This window comes from Photinus pyralis, unplaced genomic scaffold, assembly GCF_008802855.1.
Source record: "Photinus pyralis isolate 1611_PpyrPB1 unplaced genomic scaffold, Ppyr1.3 Ppyr1.4_LG10, whole genome shotgun sequence".
NCBI classification, from domain to species: Eukaryota; Metazoa; Arthropoda; class Insecta; order Coleoptera; family Lampyridae; genus Photinus; species Photinus pyralis.
Genome location: NW_022170250.1, coordinates 3,908,462 through 3,927,207, shown reverse-complemented (window position 1 = coordinate 3,927,207; position 18,746 = coordinate 3,908,462). Strand labels below are relative to the sequence as shown.

At 36.5% G+C, this 18,746-nt stretch overlaps 1 protein-coding gene and 1 long non-coding RNA gene across 2 annotated transcripts; both read right to left on the bottom strand.

The window, feature by feature from the left end:
- Window positions 1-104: 104 nt before the first annotated feature.
- Window positions 105-8,757, bottom strand: LOC116161935 (facilitated trehalose transporter Tret1-like). Its single transcript, XM_031475435.1, has 3 exons — window positions 8,738-8,757; window positions 1,797-1,878; window positions 105-1,745 (listed from the first exon to the last, which is right to left on the bottom strand). Exons 1-3 carry the CDS (start codon window positions 8,738-8,740, stop codon window positions 427-429), a joined length of 1,404 nt encoding a protein of 467 aa, XP_031331295.1. The 5' UTR covers window positions 8,741-8,757; the 3' UTR covers window positions 105-426.
- Window positions 8,758-15,536: 6,779 nt separating this feature from the next.
- LOC116161995 lies at window positions 15,537-18,283 on the bottom strand. Its single transcript, XR_004143471.1, has 2 exons — window positions 18,054-18,283; window positions 15,537-17,362 (listed from the first exon to the last, which is right to left on the bottom strand). It is a non-coding gene; the product is annotated as an uncharacterized LOC116161995 (long non-coding RNA).
- Window positions 18,284-18,746: the final 463 nt, after the last annotated feature.

Here is an 18,746-nt window from a genome sequence, read left to right as displayed (position 1 = left end):
TGCTGCAGTAAGTATTTTTAATAAATTATTGCGGTTTGTTGAAAGTGTCAACGTTCTCATCAAAAGAAATGGGAGAGTATCAGTACAAAATAAGCAGAGACAGCCTTGTTTAACTCTTTATTCTTCCTATTTAATCACTTTCTCTCACAAATTCAACATTGTTATTAACCCGGCGACACTTGAAGTTAATCTACGTCGCCAGAACTGATAAAACACCTGCATCGCTTATCTCGCACGTGGCATTGTTTGTCGAAAAAAAATTTCAGTAGATATACAATTGCTACTACACCTTCACTTACTAACTATTTCGCTTTAATCACAGTAGAAGCCCAGATGGAAGATGAGTTTCAACGGCAGTTGGAGAAAGACGAAAGGATAATAAATCAACGATCGCACCTTTTCTGCAAACGCTTGCGGTAATTTAAATTATCTTGTTTTGCTGAGAAGCTGTTGGATTTCTTCCAGTGTTTTTCCTTTAGTTTCTGGAACGCAAAACCAGCAAAATATGGTGGAAAAAAAACACGACACAGTAAAAAATAGAAACGTGACGTACAGTGAAAAGTTTGACAGCAGCAGCTGAAGAATCTTCGGAAATGCAATCATTATTAACGCCAGATACACAGTGGAAACGAACATTCCGTGATTTTTTATGCTCAGCGCGAAGAGTTCCCCTATCATTAGCACGGGCAAAGGTAATAGTCCAATGCTGAGGAAAGCAATGTAGCCAACCATGACGAGCAGTGGAATCCAACTGATATCAGATACGTCCACTTCTGTTTCTTCCTGGATGCAAAAGTAAACCACGTTGATCAGCAAACAAATTGTACAGCCTGTAGAGGATGCTGTTAGCAATAGTCTTCTGCTGTATTTCCCAGCTACTGGTAAGCAAACCAATAAGAAAAGGAATAAACTGGCAAAAACAATAATTGTAGATACTTCATCTGAGACGGACCTTGCTCCGGATAACTCGAATATATACTGGGCGTATATTACAAATGCAGTTATACCGCTCAATTGCTGAAATGTGCGCAGACTAAGTACCAACAGCAGTGCCCTTCGATTCGCAGGAATCCAGAATAAATCCTTAAATGAGCCAGCTTCAGAACGTTGCCTTTCGATGCTCTCACTCATAGCTGAAAGCTCACAGTCTACGTCGGTTTTCCATCTGAGCCGCATCAGGGCGATTTTGGCGTTTTCGCGTTCGCCTTTCTTCATCAGGTAGTGAGGGGATTCCGGCAGAAAGGGAACCAGCAAAATTTGAAGTAGTGGTGCAAAGAGATGAATGTAAGCTGCCGTAACGATATCCATGGATGCAATCACAGCAGCAATGCTCAGTTGGCCTAAGGCGACCGAGCACGTTATCATATTCCCCCATGTCCCACGAACTGCCGGTGTCGATATCTCTCCAACGTAAGCCATCGCGATAGAAAACAGTATTCCCTCCCCAATCCCATTTAGAACACGCGCGATGTAAATTGCCGTTATGCTTTTCGCCTCGGCGATTAGTATCCAACTGAGCGCTTGAGGGATGGCCATGAACCAAATTATTGGCTTTCTTCCGATGTACTTCGTTGCGCTGGCTATGAGAAAAGAAGACGCGATCATGGAGGCCGCTGGCAGTATTGAGAGATAAGACGCTTCCTCGATCGATATTTGACCGATGTAGGAGGTGTTTCGGATCAGAAGCGGAATGGTAGGCGAAGGCCAGGCGAAAAGGGCTCCAGCGGAAAATGCTCCAATGGAGACTAATAAAATATGATTATTAAAGTTTCAAGTGGTTTAAGATACCTACTTACCCACAAAAATTGAAGAAATCTGCACGAAGTCCCTGCCTTTGGCACTCCTTGGTATTAATTTCTCCACCACTGTCTCTATCATCTTGATTAAAGTTAGATTAGAAGAAACCTCCGTTTCCACCTTCGTTGCATTATGCGTTGGTTGTATACTTTTAATTAAGTGGCATATAAACTGAGTATGATCAAAAAAAATATCTTATGTTAATTATTCTAGATGGGTTCATTGTTTAATTATGTTAATTAAGTTAATGCGTTAGTTGTTCATATTTGCCTAATTGAAAAAAACCGCCGATACGTCGGTTGGTGGGGCAAAGAGACGCGAAGAAAACTTGAAATAAGCGTGAAAGAGGCTGGGGGGGGGTGAAGAATGTTTAAAGCAAGCATGTTAGATTTGATTAACTCTGGCAAAGGTTATAGAATGACTTCAAGTGCTTTACATAGTACCTACCCAAAGGCTTCTGATAAAGCTTTTTTATGTCTTACTAACCTATCATAGCACATTTTATATCTGTGATACGCGGGCATAAAGTACCACTTTATGCCCTAGGGCATTAAGTATCACCATAGTAACTCATTTATACTTAATGACAAAACAAACAAATACTTGCAGGTCATTGAAAATTAGAAACGTCAATTATTAATTGTCAATACCTACTAAATCACAAGATTGGCCTTATTTCGTATAGTTTCTGGAACTTCTTCCTCATTCACGATGAATTGAATTATTTAAAATTTACGTTTGACGTTTGGATGGTTTCAATCACATTAACAAATTCGAACCACGCATACTCGATCAAACATAATCAATTATTTTGTTAACGAATTTTGACGAAGAAAACTATTTGTAAAACATAAAATTGCGTATGTACCACGGGCATAAACTGATGTTTATACTCTCGGGCGACTAAAAAGCTCTCGAGCCCTCGTCGCCCTCGAGAATATAAACATCACTATTATGCCCTTAATACATAAATAACTATTACATTACTAACGGCCGGGTTCTTAAAGGCTGATCTATATTTGGACAGGGTTTAAAAGCCTCTCGAGTAGGCATGGGAATTTTTTTCGATATATCAATAGGTATCGATATATCGATAACTATCGATAAGTATCGATATATCGATACCTATCGATATGTCGATAACTATTGATATATCGATATGTCGATAACTATCGATATGTCGATAACTATTGGTACGATAAAATTATGTTTTTCTCCAACCACCTGAATAAGACGCTATTTTGTGACAGTGTTCGGTACCTAAAATTGACGTTTTGCGGATTAATCGCTTTCACCATGGCAAATGTACAAAAAGTGGATACTTTTGGTCCTAGTACCAAAAAGAAATTGACCTTGAAAGTTGGCCAATTAAAAAATTACAATCACGGAGATATGTCACATTGGCATCGTTTTACATTGCAGGTTGTAAGATATTTCTATACATACAAATCAAATATTTTTGCATATTCAATGCAAATAATGATGTTACCTATACGTATGTACCTGTATTGAAAATGATTTACGCTCGCTATTTTTATTTAAACCATGTGTAACGTAATTTACATATTCCGTGAACGTAATTTTAATACGTATACAACCCGCCGTCGCGGGTAACGCCATCTACTTCAAACCCATTGCACTATATCTGTCATTTTGAATTCAAAATTTGAAAAAGTTAATTGCAATTAATTTTAATTAAAAAACTGTATGGTAAGTTTTTTATTTCAATACAAAATATAACAATATTAATTGTGTATACAATAAAATGACTGAAACCGATAGCGACATGGATTGCACTCCGCCAGAGATTATAGAAACGGCAGAACATGCTACCTCAAGATTTGCTCCCTACAAAGTCGCGAGAGGTGAGAAGGAAGAAGTAAGAACGAATAGGCCATAAGTTAACCTAAAAACTGGAGTGGCATGACACGTGAGGACAAGAAAGCAGAAGTTCTTATACTATAGTAGTGAAACTGTGACTGAATCTAAATTCGAATATAATTTGAAGTACAGGGGGTTGGAGAAAAAATTTTATGTTTTATTCGTACAAAAAATGCGTTTTCGGGACTCGGAAGGTTGCTGGACTCCGCTAACGCGTCGTCCAGCAACTATCTTCCTCGTCCCGAAAACTGACAATTTTTGTACTAATGAAACAAATAACTATATTGTTGAGATTTCAACGAGCGCTACTATTTTTATTAATAAAATCCATTTTCGGGTTTATACGAAAGCGCCTAAGGGTCACAAAATTATAATAAAATTATTTTTTCCAATATATTGGAAAAATATTGAATATATTGGGAAAAAATTGAATATATTGCGAAAAACTTAAAAATATTGCGAAAAAATGTAATATATTGGAAAAAAAAAGTTACACAAACTCAACACTTATGTCGGATATTGCAGAGTGAGTTACGAGTTTAATGTGCAGTGGCATTTGTGGAAAATCGAAATGAATAACGTAGATTTATTTGATGCACCCAGCAACGCTGATTTAGTAAGAGGTTATTTTTGAAGTGGCATGCATTACGATGAAATACTGGCTTTTATCTATTTGAGACATAATACGTAAATTGAAGAAGTTATTGTATAGAAAAAAACATTATTCGGATGTATCCACAATCATCGATTTTATCCAAAGCCAGTTAAAGGAATCTGTTCAATTATGTGGATATCGTTGGATTCATCATAGATTACATAGACATACAGAATGGATTTGTTGTAACACAGGCTACAATTAGAGTAATTTTACAAGAATTGAATCCCGAAGGCGTACGTAGAATACAGAAAACGTAAAAGACTACGCCGACGAAAATATTCGATAAATGGCCCTAATTTAGGTATGGCATATGGACGCATATGACAAACTAAAACCTTATGGAATAGCTATTAGCGCGGGTGCATTGATGGTTTTTTGAGACGAATAATATGGCTGAGGGCGGGCAGAACTGCAAGTAATCCAGATGTTATTGGAGGTTATTACCTACTTCGATGTCGTTAAAGAAATTGGTGGATGGCCTAGACGAGTACGCTTTGATTGTGGTACAGAAAATGTGTACGTAGAAAAAATTCAACAAATATTCAGAGAAGAACCAGTTGATAACTGCGACACTATGTTTGGTGAGAACAGCTTTATTTATGGAACAACCCAAAACAACCAACGTATTGAAGCATGGTGGTCTGTATTGAGAGAGAGCTGAAAGAAATTGATTGCTTTTCCGGCTCAGCACTGGACAAAGCCTTAATACAGTTTTGCTTTGTACCGATAAATGTTTTTTTTCACTACTAGCGTCTGATGACATGATTATTAACCTTTTTTCCACTTGTAAAGTAGGCTTTCTCGGCATTTGTTCAAAGTGGTTAATAATGTGGACATTATTAACTAGTAGTCAATAATGAGAACTGTCACGCTGTCACTTTTAGAAAACACAACCCGAAATTTCGCTCAATGAACGTTTAGACAAGTTCTCTAAAACGAATAATTGCCACGATTCGCAATTTCCAGAGAAATTACATACCTAAAATTATCACATTTTGAAAAAATTCGAACGAAATTACTCTTTGAAAAATCTCAATGACAGAACAAAACGGTTTGTTTGACTTGTACTTCCACGTACTTGATTGACATGTTAAATTAAGAAACAAACAATTCTGTCCAACCGTTAACTCTCTTATCAATATAATATGTTAATTTAGAGGATTTCGAGTGCTAGTAGTGAAAAAAATAGTATATATACCACGGTAGAGAAGTCTATTATTGCCTTCGCACCTTACACCCCTCGGCGCAAACGCCTCGAGATGTAATCTTGGTGCTCAGGCAATAATAGTGGACTTCTCTACCTTGATATATAATGTACTATTATAACGGGCGATCAAAAATGAGTTGCTGTCAAGTTGCCTTTGGAAGTTCAAGTTACGTACGATTTCCCATGTAAAAAAAAATTCCAAAGGTGACACGACAGCAACTCATTTTTGATCGCATAGTATACAGGGTGTTACATGACCGCATGTAAAAAAAAATAGGTGATAGAGGGGAGCAAGACAAGCACTTTTTCCGAATAAACCGAGAGTCCAACGTGTTTCGTTTGGGAGCCACCCCCAAAGAAGTGGTGAAATTTGGATTTCTTCTTTAATTTTTTTCTCAGCAACCATAAGACCAGAAATATGGAAGACTGCTAATGTTATACCGTTACCTAAGATAAACGAACCTAAATTATTTAAGAACCTTCGTCCCATCAGCATCTTACCAGTTATGTCAAAAATTTTAGAAAAAATAATGGTAGAGCAAATCAATAAGCATAATTATTACGCTTCATAATATCTTACCTGAAACCCAATCGGGTTTTAGGAAAGGTTATAGTTGTGCTACTGCCCTCTTGAATATAACGGACGATATACTGTCTGCTGCCGATAAAAATAGAACATCGATTTTGGTCATGTTAGACTATTCTAAAGCATTCGACACAATTTCTCACCAAATTTTGTTTAGTATCTTGCGATTTATTGGATTTAGTGTCACTGCTGTGGAACTTATGCCATCTTACCTCACTAACCGTTTTCAAAAGGTAATTATAAAATGGAGAGAGTTCTACTTCCTTGCCTATTATAGCTGGGGTGCCCCAAGAATCTAATCTAGGCCCATTACTATATTTGTTGTACACGTGCAACTTCAGAAATCATGTTAAGCATTGCAGGTATCACTTATATGCCGATGATACACAGCTTCAAATAGATTTTCAACCTGAGAATGTGGCTTTAGCTAATAAATAAATAAATTCTGACATTGATGCTCTTGTAAATGTTTCTGAAAAGCACTGTTCAAAAATTAATGCAGAGAAATCCGTACTCATGGTATTTGGGCAACGTAAAGCTAGAAACTTAATTAAACAGGATGTGGACGTTAAGGTGGCAGACTCGGGTCTGCTTGTGAAAGAAACTGCCAAAAATCTGGGCCTGATTTTAGATGAAGGTTTGAAATTTTCCCAACATAAGTATTACTTCTTTATTACGGAAAGCGTATATAAATTTGAAACTTATTTTTAACCAAAGATACTGCCTAAGTACCTCTGTATGCTGTCCTGTCCGTTTCCATCTTCGTGATCTCCAGATACGTACCGAAAATGAAGCGATTCATCCCTTCGTCCCATTTCATACGTCTTTTGGAGGTTTCCTTTGCGCTGGTCCCATCCACAAGCAGACACAAAGGTCTCTTCTTGGCGGTCCTCCTCAAGTGGTCGTTGTCCTCTTCGTAGTATTCTTTCGGCTGTAAAGGTTTCGGGTATCCCAACGAGCGGCCGCCTGTTCACCAACTCGTCACTATCGGCTCGCATGCTGCAACGCCCAGCGATAGCTCCAGACGTTCCACTGCAATTCTTGGCCGGACAACGAAAATGGAGAGAAACTAAATCATCGGTAGCGCAGAGACAGTAAGTCTCTGTCGGTAGCGTTGCTGAGTGCATCAAATAAATCTACGTTATTCATTTCGATTTTCCACAAATGCCACTGCACATTAAACTCGTAACTCACTCCGCAATATCCGACATAAGTGTTGAGTTTGTGTAACATTTTTTTCCAATATATTAAATTTTTTCGCAATATTTTTAAGTTTTTCGCAATATATTCAATTGTTTCCAATATATTCAATTTTTTTCCAATATATTGGAAAAAATAATTTTATTATAATTTTGTGACCCTTAGACGCTTTCGTAGGTTTACTCTCGTGTAAATTTTTATTTTAGTTTTTATTTTTAGTTGCTCGACGTTTCGGAAACTTAACTTTGCTCCCTTTCTCAAGAGAAGCGCTACGTCACATCATCATCCATGCCAAATAAACGCAGTAATAAAATCTTTAGAAAATAGATCTTTTCGTCTTACTGACGATTGCTCAAAAAAAGAAGAACTTCAAGAACTTGAACAAAATGTTGCATCAAAATGGCTACTCTTTAGATAAAATAAAGAAGACAATCAAAGGGTGTAATCATGGCCTATGTATCGGTATCTGATTGATGGTTACAGAGGACCAGTCACAAAAAAACAGAAAAAGCTAAGGACACTTCAAATTTAGATATACAGTTTCAATTGATTGACATTTACGAAATCTAACAAAAAACTCTTGATAAAGGTAGCAAAGAAACGTCGAGTAACTAGAAATAGTCACTTTACACGAGAATAAACCGGAAAATGGATTTTATTAATCAAATTCGATAAGATAACTACCCCTGTCGATACTATCGATACGTCGAATATTTCTCTCAAATGAGGCGTGCAATTATCGCTTAATTACAGCGGTAATTGCATTGTAGAAAGCTAAAGAGCCCTGCGATAATTGCACACTCCATTAAAGTTGCAAGAACTGCATTCGGTTATTTTCATATTTTGTTAAAAGAGCCCTCTTGTCTTGTCGGGCTCTTTCGCCAAAATATAAAAGTAAACTCATGCAGTTTTTAGACATGCTTTCAAAAAAATTATCGGTAATTTTGATGCACTTGTGCAATTACCTACAATAACTGTCGATGGACATACCGATAAGTATCGATATCCGCATCTAATTACAGAGTACGCAATGTTTTTTAATTAATGCCAATTCGGACTCGTATCAGACTAGCAACTATCTTTACGATTTATTAGCTAATAATAAACATCGCGGTTGCGAGATTCGCACCAAGTACCTAAGTGGTCTCTCTAAGTCACATGGTTAAAAACTTGCGGCAAAAAAACATCTTCATGCATAGCAAATGTTATAATTTTGCAGTTTTGTTCGGACATGGATACACGCGTACTACAATTTAATTCTTTAATTTAATTTAATTTAATCCAAGCTTGACATATTTGAAGATATTTTGTTGGGCTAGAGATACCCCTTATACTGGTAAGATGTACTCTTCTTTTAATATTTTATTTGTACGTAAAAAGCACAAGAACAATTTACATTAATGCTCACCATTTTTACAACGCGCAATGTCGTTCTACCAATCTACTAAACTAAAAGAAACTTCTGCGTGCGCCGAATCCCTACTGAACACACTAGCGCGATATACAAACGCGCTTAAATTTAAAATTCATTGTTGCATTAACATGCCGCCGGCCTTGAAATCCTTGGATTTAAAAATTGATACATGATAACCAAAACATGAGAAAACATAATATACACAGATAAACAACATAAAGTCACATTAAATAAAATACAAATACAGGTAAGTAACGACGTAAGTAAGTAATTCATGTTTATCTTCAATATTAATTTTAGTTATTACTAACTTCACTTTTAGATTCTCCAACTGGAAGCACACACAATTTTGAGCAAGCTCGTTTGATTTCCGTGCCAGATGCGGTTTTCACAGTTACCACACGCACTGTCTTGTCGATACCGGGATGCAATTGAATGACTCTTCCGATGCTCCACTTCGCTGGAGGTAAGTTGTCTTCTTTTATCAAAACGATGTCGTCTAGTTTCAGTTGGTTATTTTCACTTCGTCTCCATTTGTTTCGCTGCTGCAACTCATGAATATATTCTTTCGACCATCTTCTCCAGAATTGTCGATTCAAGCTTTGAAGATATTGGTAACGGCTCAGTCTTGCTGTAGGAATGTCCGTAACATCTGGATCTGCTATTGTTGTAAATGGACGGCCGATTAGGAAATGAGCGGGAGTGAGGACATCCAGGTCGTTAGGATCATTTGTTAAGGAAGTTAATGGACGTGAATTTAGAATTGACTCAATTTGAATTATTAGCGTACTGAACTCTTCGTAAGTAAATGAATCGTTTGATATGATTCTTTTTAGATGATGTTTGACACTTTTTACCCCTGCCTCCCAAAGCCCACCAAAATTGGGCGACCGAGCTGGAATAAAGTGCCAGGTAATACCTTCTACAGACATCGCATTGGTTATTGCAATAACATTATTTTTTAGAAAATCATTAAGTTCACGTAATTCATTTTTGGCACCTACAAATGTGGTGCTGTTATCAGAAAATATGTGTAATGGCTTACCCCTACGACCAATGAAACGTCTGAGAGCAGTGATAAAGCATTCTGTACTTAAATCGGTGACTAATTCAAGATGCATTGATTTGGTGGAAAAACACACAAATAAAGAAATGTAGCATTTTGAGTTTTTACTGCCCCTGCCCTTTTTGTCTTTAATCATAAACGGACCCGCATAGTCTATGCCTGTTGAATGAAAGGGTGGCATGATAATTGTCCGTTGCACTGGCAACTGACCCATTAGAGGATTGTTGACCTTTGATTTAAATCTGATGCATTTAATACAGGTACGCACTACCAGTTTGGCAGTATTTTTGCCATGTATTGGCCAAAATTGATCGCGGATCGTACTTAGCAATAATTTTGCTCCTGCATGCAGTAGTCTGTTATGCTCGGAAACAAATAAAATTTTCGTAAGGTGATGATTTTTGGGTAGCACTATGGGGTGTTTCTTATCATATTTGAAATGAGAATGTTGTAATCTTCCGCCTACTCGGATAATTCCAGAGGAATCAATAAATGGTGTAAGACTTAACAGGGTACTCTTTGAACTTAAGGGCTTGTTTTGCTTTAATCTTTCCAGTTCTTTAGGAAATGTTTCAGATTGTACTTGTTTAATTATTATCATAAGAGCGTTTTTTATTTCATTGATTGATAGTGCTCCAATATTCCTTTCGTGTGCAGGTGTTAGACAATTGTTTTTGAAACGCACACAGAAAGCAATCACCCTTTTCAATGTTTCGAACGAGGAGTAATTTTCAATTGGGAATTTAGTTGATTCAGACGTAATGTGGAAGGATTGAATTTGCCTTTTTAACTCTGGTAATTCGTTTGGAAGTTCATGACTTGGAAAGTTCCACTGATCATTTAATGTATTGAGCCAATTAGGTCCGCTCCACCACAACGTAGATGTGGCTAATCGTTTGGGGGAAGCTCCCCTCGAAATTAAATCTGCTGGATTATCTGCGGATGGTACATAATGCCAACTATTTGTGTCTGTTAAAGATTGTATTTCCGATACCCTGTTGGCCACGTAAGTCCTCCACTTTTCACTGGGCGCCTTTAGCCAACTTAAAACTATTTGTGAATCACACCAATAGTGTTCCTTTTTTATTTCGACATTTAAAATTTGTTTAAATTTGTTAGTCAATTGAGCCGACAATACAGCTGCGCACAGTTCGAGTCTAGGAATGGTCGTCTTTTTTAATGGGGATATTCTAGATTTGGCTGCTAATAGCATCACTTTGATTTCATTATTTTTATTGATAGATCTCAAGTAAATGCATGCCCCGTAACCTTTCTCGGAGGCATCCGAAAATGCATGCAATTGAACTTCAATGGGTTTAATGACTAAAGTAGGTATATGACGTGGAATATGAATTTGGTTTATTGTCTGCAATTCGTTTTTGTATCTGAGCCATTTTGTCTGAATGTCTAACGGAACTGTCTCGTCCCATGTTAGGTTTAAACGCCACAGCTCCTGCAAAATGAACTTGGCTATAATAATTGTGGGCGCTAACAAACCGAGAGGATCAAATAGTTGTGCGGCAGTCGCCAAAATGGTACGTTTAGTGTTATGAATGTATGCAGTTAAAGCTTTTGTAGAATAGATAAACTTATCATCATCAGGGTGCCAATTTATCCCTAATGTTTTCTGAATGTCTTCATTTATTACAGTTTCACTTAAGTTGGTATCTCTTAAATCTGGAACGTTGCTGTTCCATTTCCTTAAATGTAATCCGGCAGACTTTAAAATGTGATCAACGTTGTCTTTTATATGCTTTAAAGTTTCAAGTGAATTCGAACCAGTTAACAGATCGTCAACATAAAAATCATGTTTTATGATTTGGGACTCTACAGGGAAATTGGCTTCGCAATCTCTCCCTAATTGAACTAAACATCTAGTCGCCAGAAAGGGTGCTGAAGTCATGCCATACGTGACAGTGTTAAGTTCGTACCAGGCAAGTGGTTCATGTTGAGAGTCTCTCCATAATATCCTTTGATAGCGTCTATCGTCTGGGTGTATGAGGACTTGCCGATACATTTTCTCAATGTCCCCGCTTAATACGAATTGATACGTCCTAAATCTGCTTATTATAGGGAATAAATCGTCTTGTATTGTAGGTCCTTTGTACTGGGCGTCATTTACACAAATACCCGACTTTAGTTTGCATGAGCCATCGAAAACAACCCTCAGCTTGGTGGTTTTACTATTTTCTCTCACCACAGCATGGTGAGGAAGAAAGAAACATTGATGCTTGTCATAATTGATTTTGGTCATGTGATTTAATTTTAAATATTCATGCATAAATTTAGTATAATCATGCCTCAGAGTTGGATTTTTACTTAAGCGTGTTTCTAGTGAGTGGAATCGTGATTCTGCTATTTCATATGAATTACCTATATTTTTGAAATTCGGTTTGAATGGAATTCGAACTACAAACTTGCCTGAGTGGTCACGCGATGTTGTTTTATTGAATAACGTTTCGCAATACCTTTCATCCTCAGTCAACACACTTGTTTTGCCTGTGAACTCATCAATTTGCCAAAATCTTTCAACATTTGAATGCAATTCTTGTAACGTGAGGTAAGTATGGCTGTTTTGTATAGGTTTCTGATTTAAAGTGCTTATCTTCCCAGACACTACCCATCCGAACTTCGTTTTTTGCAAGGTTGGGAGGTTAACTTGTTTAATTTGACCTACACATAATAAGTCGTAAAACACATCGGCACCAATGAGTAAATCGATTGGAGCAGCCTTATTAAATTCTGGGTCTGCAAGTTTTAAATTGCATGGGATTTGAAAAACATTTACTGGGTACGATTCCGTAGGTAAATAATTTGATATTATTGGGACTACTAAACATGAAAATGTGACTGTGAATTCATTTATTCGAGATTTGAGAGTAATGTTAACTTTGTGGGATATTGTCATTGCTGATTGATTGATACCTATACAGGGTGTTTTTTTGGGAGCTTTAGTTAAAAGTTTCTGGGAAAGTAAAATAGGTAGGATTTTGAAAATTTGTACTTAGGAGTTACTCTGAAGGCCGAATCGATGTAAAATATTTTCAAAATGGCCGCACTTCCGGAAACACCGGAAGTAGATAGTAACTTCGTTATTTTAAATGGCAACCCCTATTTTTTATTGCATTTTTGGATTCTACGTGAAATTTCAGTTCTTTTGATACCCATATGTCATATCTGCCATTTATGGTTTTTAAGTTATTTTGACTTTAAGAAAAAAAAATGGCGGATGCAGATGGTACCTTGATAATTGATTACTTGAAAAAGGTTATAGTCATGGCAACCCATTTTTATCAGTGCATAGAGAATGAATAGGGCTTTCTTTTACTGTACTTAAAACAAAGTTAAGTTGCGTACAACCGCACCTATGGAGATCCAAATTTAAGAAACTTCAAAGTCTATAAACTCAGTTTTTTTAAATGGAATGACCATGTTCTTAATATTGCATGAGATAGAGAATCGAAATTGGCATATTTTGATATTACATGTTCCTATAGCTATCTTTAACAGTTTCTGATTTATTCCCATTTCATTGAATTGATCTCGGAATTGATGCCATTTTTTTTCGCATTTTCTTTTTAGTAGTTGGCCATGATTTTATAACAATCGAATTTTAAACAAATCAAGGAATGGATTCTTTAATACCACTGATTCTAGTTCTAGTCTAAATAATTCATTAATAAATAACTCATTTAATAAGGATATAGGACAGAAAATTTTTGAAAAATCTAAACAGAGTCGTTCAACTGAATTTCTTAAACAACGTATAAGTCTGGAAATTAAGAGAGGTAATGCGATATCTGTTCTAGCAACAATTCCATACCAAAAATGTTTCAACAAAGTTTTTTATATTTTGCATTGAATTTATTTTGTTAATCTTGCATTTGCAAATCAATTCATTTTCTTAAATATTCTCTTGTAGAGCTTTGTATAACTTGTGCTTCAACGGTTTGTAGTGCATTAGGGGTACAAAATTTCAAAAATTCATACAATTTCGTTCTAGTTTTCGAATGAATGTACGGAAAGCACGCGCCGCGATTCTGCCCATTTCACCATAAATAACAATTAAATTCCAAAATAGGTGAAACCACTGCGAGTCATTTTTCGATTTTTGAAAAACTTATGTTAACCTATAACAGTGGGTGATGGATTAGTGTCACTAGATTTGTTTAAAATTCAATTGTTATAGAATCATGGCCGACTACTAAAAAGAAAATCCTAAAAAAATAGTGTCAATTCAATAAAATGGGAATAAGTCAGAAACTGTTAAAGATAGCTATAGGAACATGTATTGTCAAAATATGCCCATTTCGATTCTCTATCTCATGGAATAGTAAGAACATGGTCATTCCATTAAAAAAAACTGAGTTTTTAGTCTTTGAAGTTTCATAAATTTGGATATCCATAGGGGCGGTCGTACGCAACTTAACTTTTTTTTAAGTGCACTAAAAGAAAGCCCTATTCATTCTCTATGCACTGATAAAAATAGGTTGCCATGACTACAACCGTTTGCAAGTAATCAATTATCAAGGTACCATCTGCATCCGCCATTTTTTTTCTTAAAGTCAAAATAACTTAAAAACCATAAATGGTAGATATCGACAGATGGGTATCAAAAGAAGTGAAATTTCACGTAGAATCCAAAAAAGCAATAAAAAATAGGGGTTGCCATTTAAAATAACGAAGTTACTATCTACTTCCGGTGTTTCCGGAAGTGCGGCCATTTTGAAAATATTTTACATCGATTCGGCCTTCAGAGTAACTCCTAAGTACAAATTTTCAAAAACCTACCTATTTTACTTTCCCAGAAACTTTTAACTAAAGCTCCCAAAAAACACCCTGTATATTACATTAATCTTAATCGGAACGAGTGTGAGACCTAATTTTTCACATGTTTCTGCCGTTATAAAGTTTGATTGTGACGCCGAGTCAAGAAGACATCGTACTTCACGCGTTTCATTCTTATGTACAAGCAATACCTTTGCCGTCGATAATAAAACCTGGTCCCTGGGAGTTGACGATATTCGTGAAACTAAAACATTTGACTCTGATTCATTGGCCTGAACTACAGAAGTGTGCTTGGTAGGGATTTGAGTTGAACCTTTAGGGTTGTCGGTTCTATCATAATGTAATTCTGTGTGATGCCTTTTGTTGCATTTTTTGCAACTATACTTAGATTTGCAGTCCTGTAAAAAATGGCCTTTATGCAAACAATTGATACATGCCTTTAACTCTGTAGCCCTTTTGTTTCTCTCCTCCGCATTAAGTTTTAGAAATGTGTCACATTTTTGAATTAAATGGTCTTTGTTGCAGTGAATGCATAAGGAACTAGTTACATGAAAGGATTTTGATTCGGACCTTGGGGTACGCACATAATTTTGTGATTGCTTAGGGATGTCACTAGGTTTTCGTTTGATTGCTTCTAATGTGCTTAATCTATTGTTTAAAAATGACAAGAGACTTTCAAATGATGGGATTTTTCCGTTTGCTTCACCTTCCATCGTACTCAGCTTTGCTTCCCATTCTTTATTTGTGTTAAAATCGAGTTTAGATGTAACTATTGAAATCAAAATGGCGTCCCACGCTTCCACAGGTTGGCCAAGAGACCTTAAACATTGCACGTGACTTTGTATATTGATAATTTGTTTTAATGATTCGCACGATTCACGTGTCATCGTGGGCATTTCCATTATACAATTTATGTGATTGTTTACAATGCGCCTTTTGTTGTCGTAACGTTTTTGCAATAGTGCCCATGCGATAGGATAATTTTCATGCGTGGTTTGCAAAGAACTGATTAAACCAGCAGGTTCACCCTTTAATGAAGCCTTTAAATAAGTTAGTTTTTGCACATCGGACAGTTCCGAATTTGTATGTATTAACGCATTGAAGGAATCATAAAATTACCGCCATAGTGTAAATGAACCATCAAAAGTTGGCAATTGAATAGTGGGCAATTTTAATCCGGTATTTTTCCTACGTGTAACATGCGAACTCGTATCGTAACTGCGATCATCGCAGTTTTCATGCCCTTGCACAGAACGAGATTGAATACTGCTTTCCTTAGCTTTTATTAAAATGTCGCTAGCTTGACTTGTCAAATGAAAAAAGTTATCTTGAAATAATTGCCTTTCGTTTACGTCGATTTGCTCTGTAGTGGGATCGGATAGCATTAAAAATCATTAAAATATTTCAGTGCTGGCGGCGAATGTGAACTTTTGGATTTGGATGCTGTATATGCCAAAGATACAAAAAGCCCCAGACCTCAAAAATTCCGGACTCCCCAACCCCAGTAATGACGTCATCTAATGAGAAACTGATTTTCAGCACATAGACATCCAATTCAACGTAACAAATTTTAGTAAAAACCGATATACGTCGTAGCCCAGTAAAATTACATAAATAAAGGCCAATCGAAGGAAAAAATTCCGCAGTTTTTAAAATTGGTACAGTTGTTCCTTAGTGTCTAAGTTTCAAGAAAATAAAAAGTCCTTATAGGTAGGAGGTGAACTCGAGGGAGGGGAGCCATTTATAGGGGTCCATTTTTAGATTATAAGGGAATTTTTCGAAAGAAAAGAAATTCTCCTTATGTGATGGTTTTGTCCGTCTGTTTCTCGTCTAACTCGAGAACGAAAAGAGACAGCGATGTCAAACCTTCGCCAATCGATTTCTACGCGTTCAAGGATCAGTGCTATTGAAAATGAGCCGGATCAAAAGTCTGCTTTCCGAATTGAGTGAAAAAAATTTCCCTACCGAAAATCGTAAGCGATTCTTCGTATCTCAATAATTGTCGATTTGTCTAATTTTACCGGGCTATCGTCTATAGGTACTAATAAATGATTTCTGCAAATTTATTTTGTTAAAAATTTGATGTTTCATTCCCATATTCGTGTCTACTTTAAAAATTTGAAAAGACAGATACTGCAAAGGCTACAACATCTGGGTCTACTGTTCGAATGCTTACGGATTTGTGGCCATTATCACTATTAGCCGCATGCTTAGCGTGAAGGAAAAGGCGTCCGTCCGCTTCTTCATTCCATGAGGGTGTTATAAGTGATAAATCTAACTCTGCCAACTTTTAATGATCCATTGCTATCATTTCGCTGTATATTTTGAAATAGCCGCCAAATGTAGGGGTTAAATATACTATTTATAATATCTTAGAATTTAGATCATAGATTTCCAAACCTTTTTCGAAACATCGCCTCCTTAAAGAGCAAAAAATAGCTACCGCCCCCTAGTCGATTAATCATAGGCATAGTTACTTTTGATTGACTATTCGGTATACTGACCCACACTGATGCTACTTCTTAAATTCTTTTAAAACTAATATCCCCTCGTGTTATAAGGAAAAAGAAACTTCTTCATTACCCTGAATTTTGAGGGTGGCCGCCATCTTGAATTTTTTTAATGACATTATAGGTCATTTAAATTTCGTTTTTATTCCGAACCGAAATATGCGTAATAACGTCTCTTTGAAGTCCTCTAAACTTGAAATCAATCCCTCCAACCGTTTCATCAGCAGTACCTTCTTCCATTACTTTCTAGCCACCCTGTAATAGACGTGCGCATGCTATACATATTCGAAATAATGCTATTTAAGTAAAGTACGTATTTATCCATTTCAATAATAATAAATTAATCAATATTTTAGTAAAATTTATTTTCTTAGTTAATAGTACACCATGACCATCTCTCTGTATGTAAATAATCAACGACCCCCACTTACTCCTGAGCGCACCTGCCGCTCCTCTGGAATCCTCCAGCGCCCACTGGGAGGCGGTATCGCCTCCGTTGGGATCCGATGTCTTAGGTCCTTAGTTAGATGACGTCACTACTGGTGGTAAGAGGTTCGAAATTTTGGGGTCTGGGGCGATTTTTGATCTTTGATATATGCATAAACTATATTGAAAAAGCCATGTTCGCCGCCAGTAATGAAATATTTTTACGTTATCCGATCCCACTACTGATAAGCATTCAATTTCGTTCTGTACATCGTTAAAGGAATCAAAAAATGGTTGTAACTTTTGCAATCTGTTTTCTATGTTAGTTAAATCGGTGCTGGTTAATTCTTCCGTATTTAACCCGCTCAAATAAGTGTCAAACATCGTTAGTTGGGCTTTACAAATGCCTCTTTTCTGCACAAGTTTTTTGAGATTCAATTCGTCATTCGTCATGTTTAAAGAATGTGATAGGTAATATAATGAATACTGAACGTGAACGTAATAATGTTAGGATGCTTACTTGAGGGATCGGCCTTTACTTGACTGGTCCGCTGTACTTGCGTTTGATGACGTGTCGTATCGTTGTTTGCTTGTTGCAATGAACTTATTTCGAATGTTGATTCTTGACTTCTTACTTAGGAATCCGTTGCTCGAAGGACCAAATGGAAAGATGTACTCTTCTTTTAATATTTTATTTGTACGTAAAAAGCACAAGAACAATTTACATTAATGCTCGCCATTTTTACAACGCGCAATTTACATTAACTGCTCGCCATTTTTACAACGCGCAATGTCTTGAATGTCGTTCTACCAATCTACTAAACTAAAAGAAACTTCTGCATGCGCCGAATCCCTACTGAACACACTAGCGCGATATACAAACGCGCTTAAATTTAAAATTCATTGTTGCATTAACATATACTGATCACAAATTTCGATGCAAAAATGACCAAGTTCATTGAATGAATTTATGAAAACGAAACAAATTTCGTCTGTTCGAAGTGGAGGCAGTTCCTTAATTAACTTTCGAATTAATTGTTCTTTGAGTTTCATTAGGAAACCAGTACCTATTACGTCACCAGTCACCACGATTTTTACCATTATTTTTGCACACACCAAAACATTTATTTATCAATTTGGTGGATTTATGTAATGTTTTTATCTCGGTTTTTATACATTATGATCTGTGAACATGGAGTTTATTATTATCTCT

Excerpts from the sequence above, each read along its gene's own strand:
- LOC116161935 (XM_031475435.1), bottom strand. Across the intron at positions 1,746-1,796 it reads GATTTCTTCAATTTTTGTGG|TCTCCATTGGAGCATTTTCC; the intron begins GTAAGTAGGTAT and ends ATATTTTATTAG.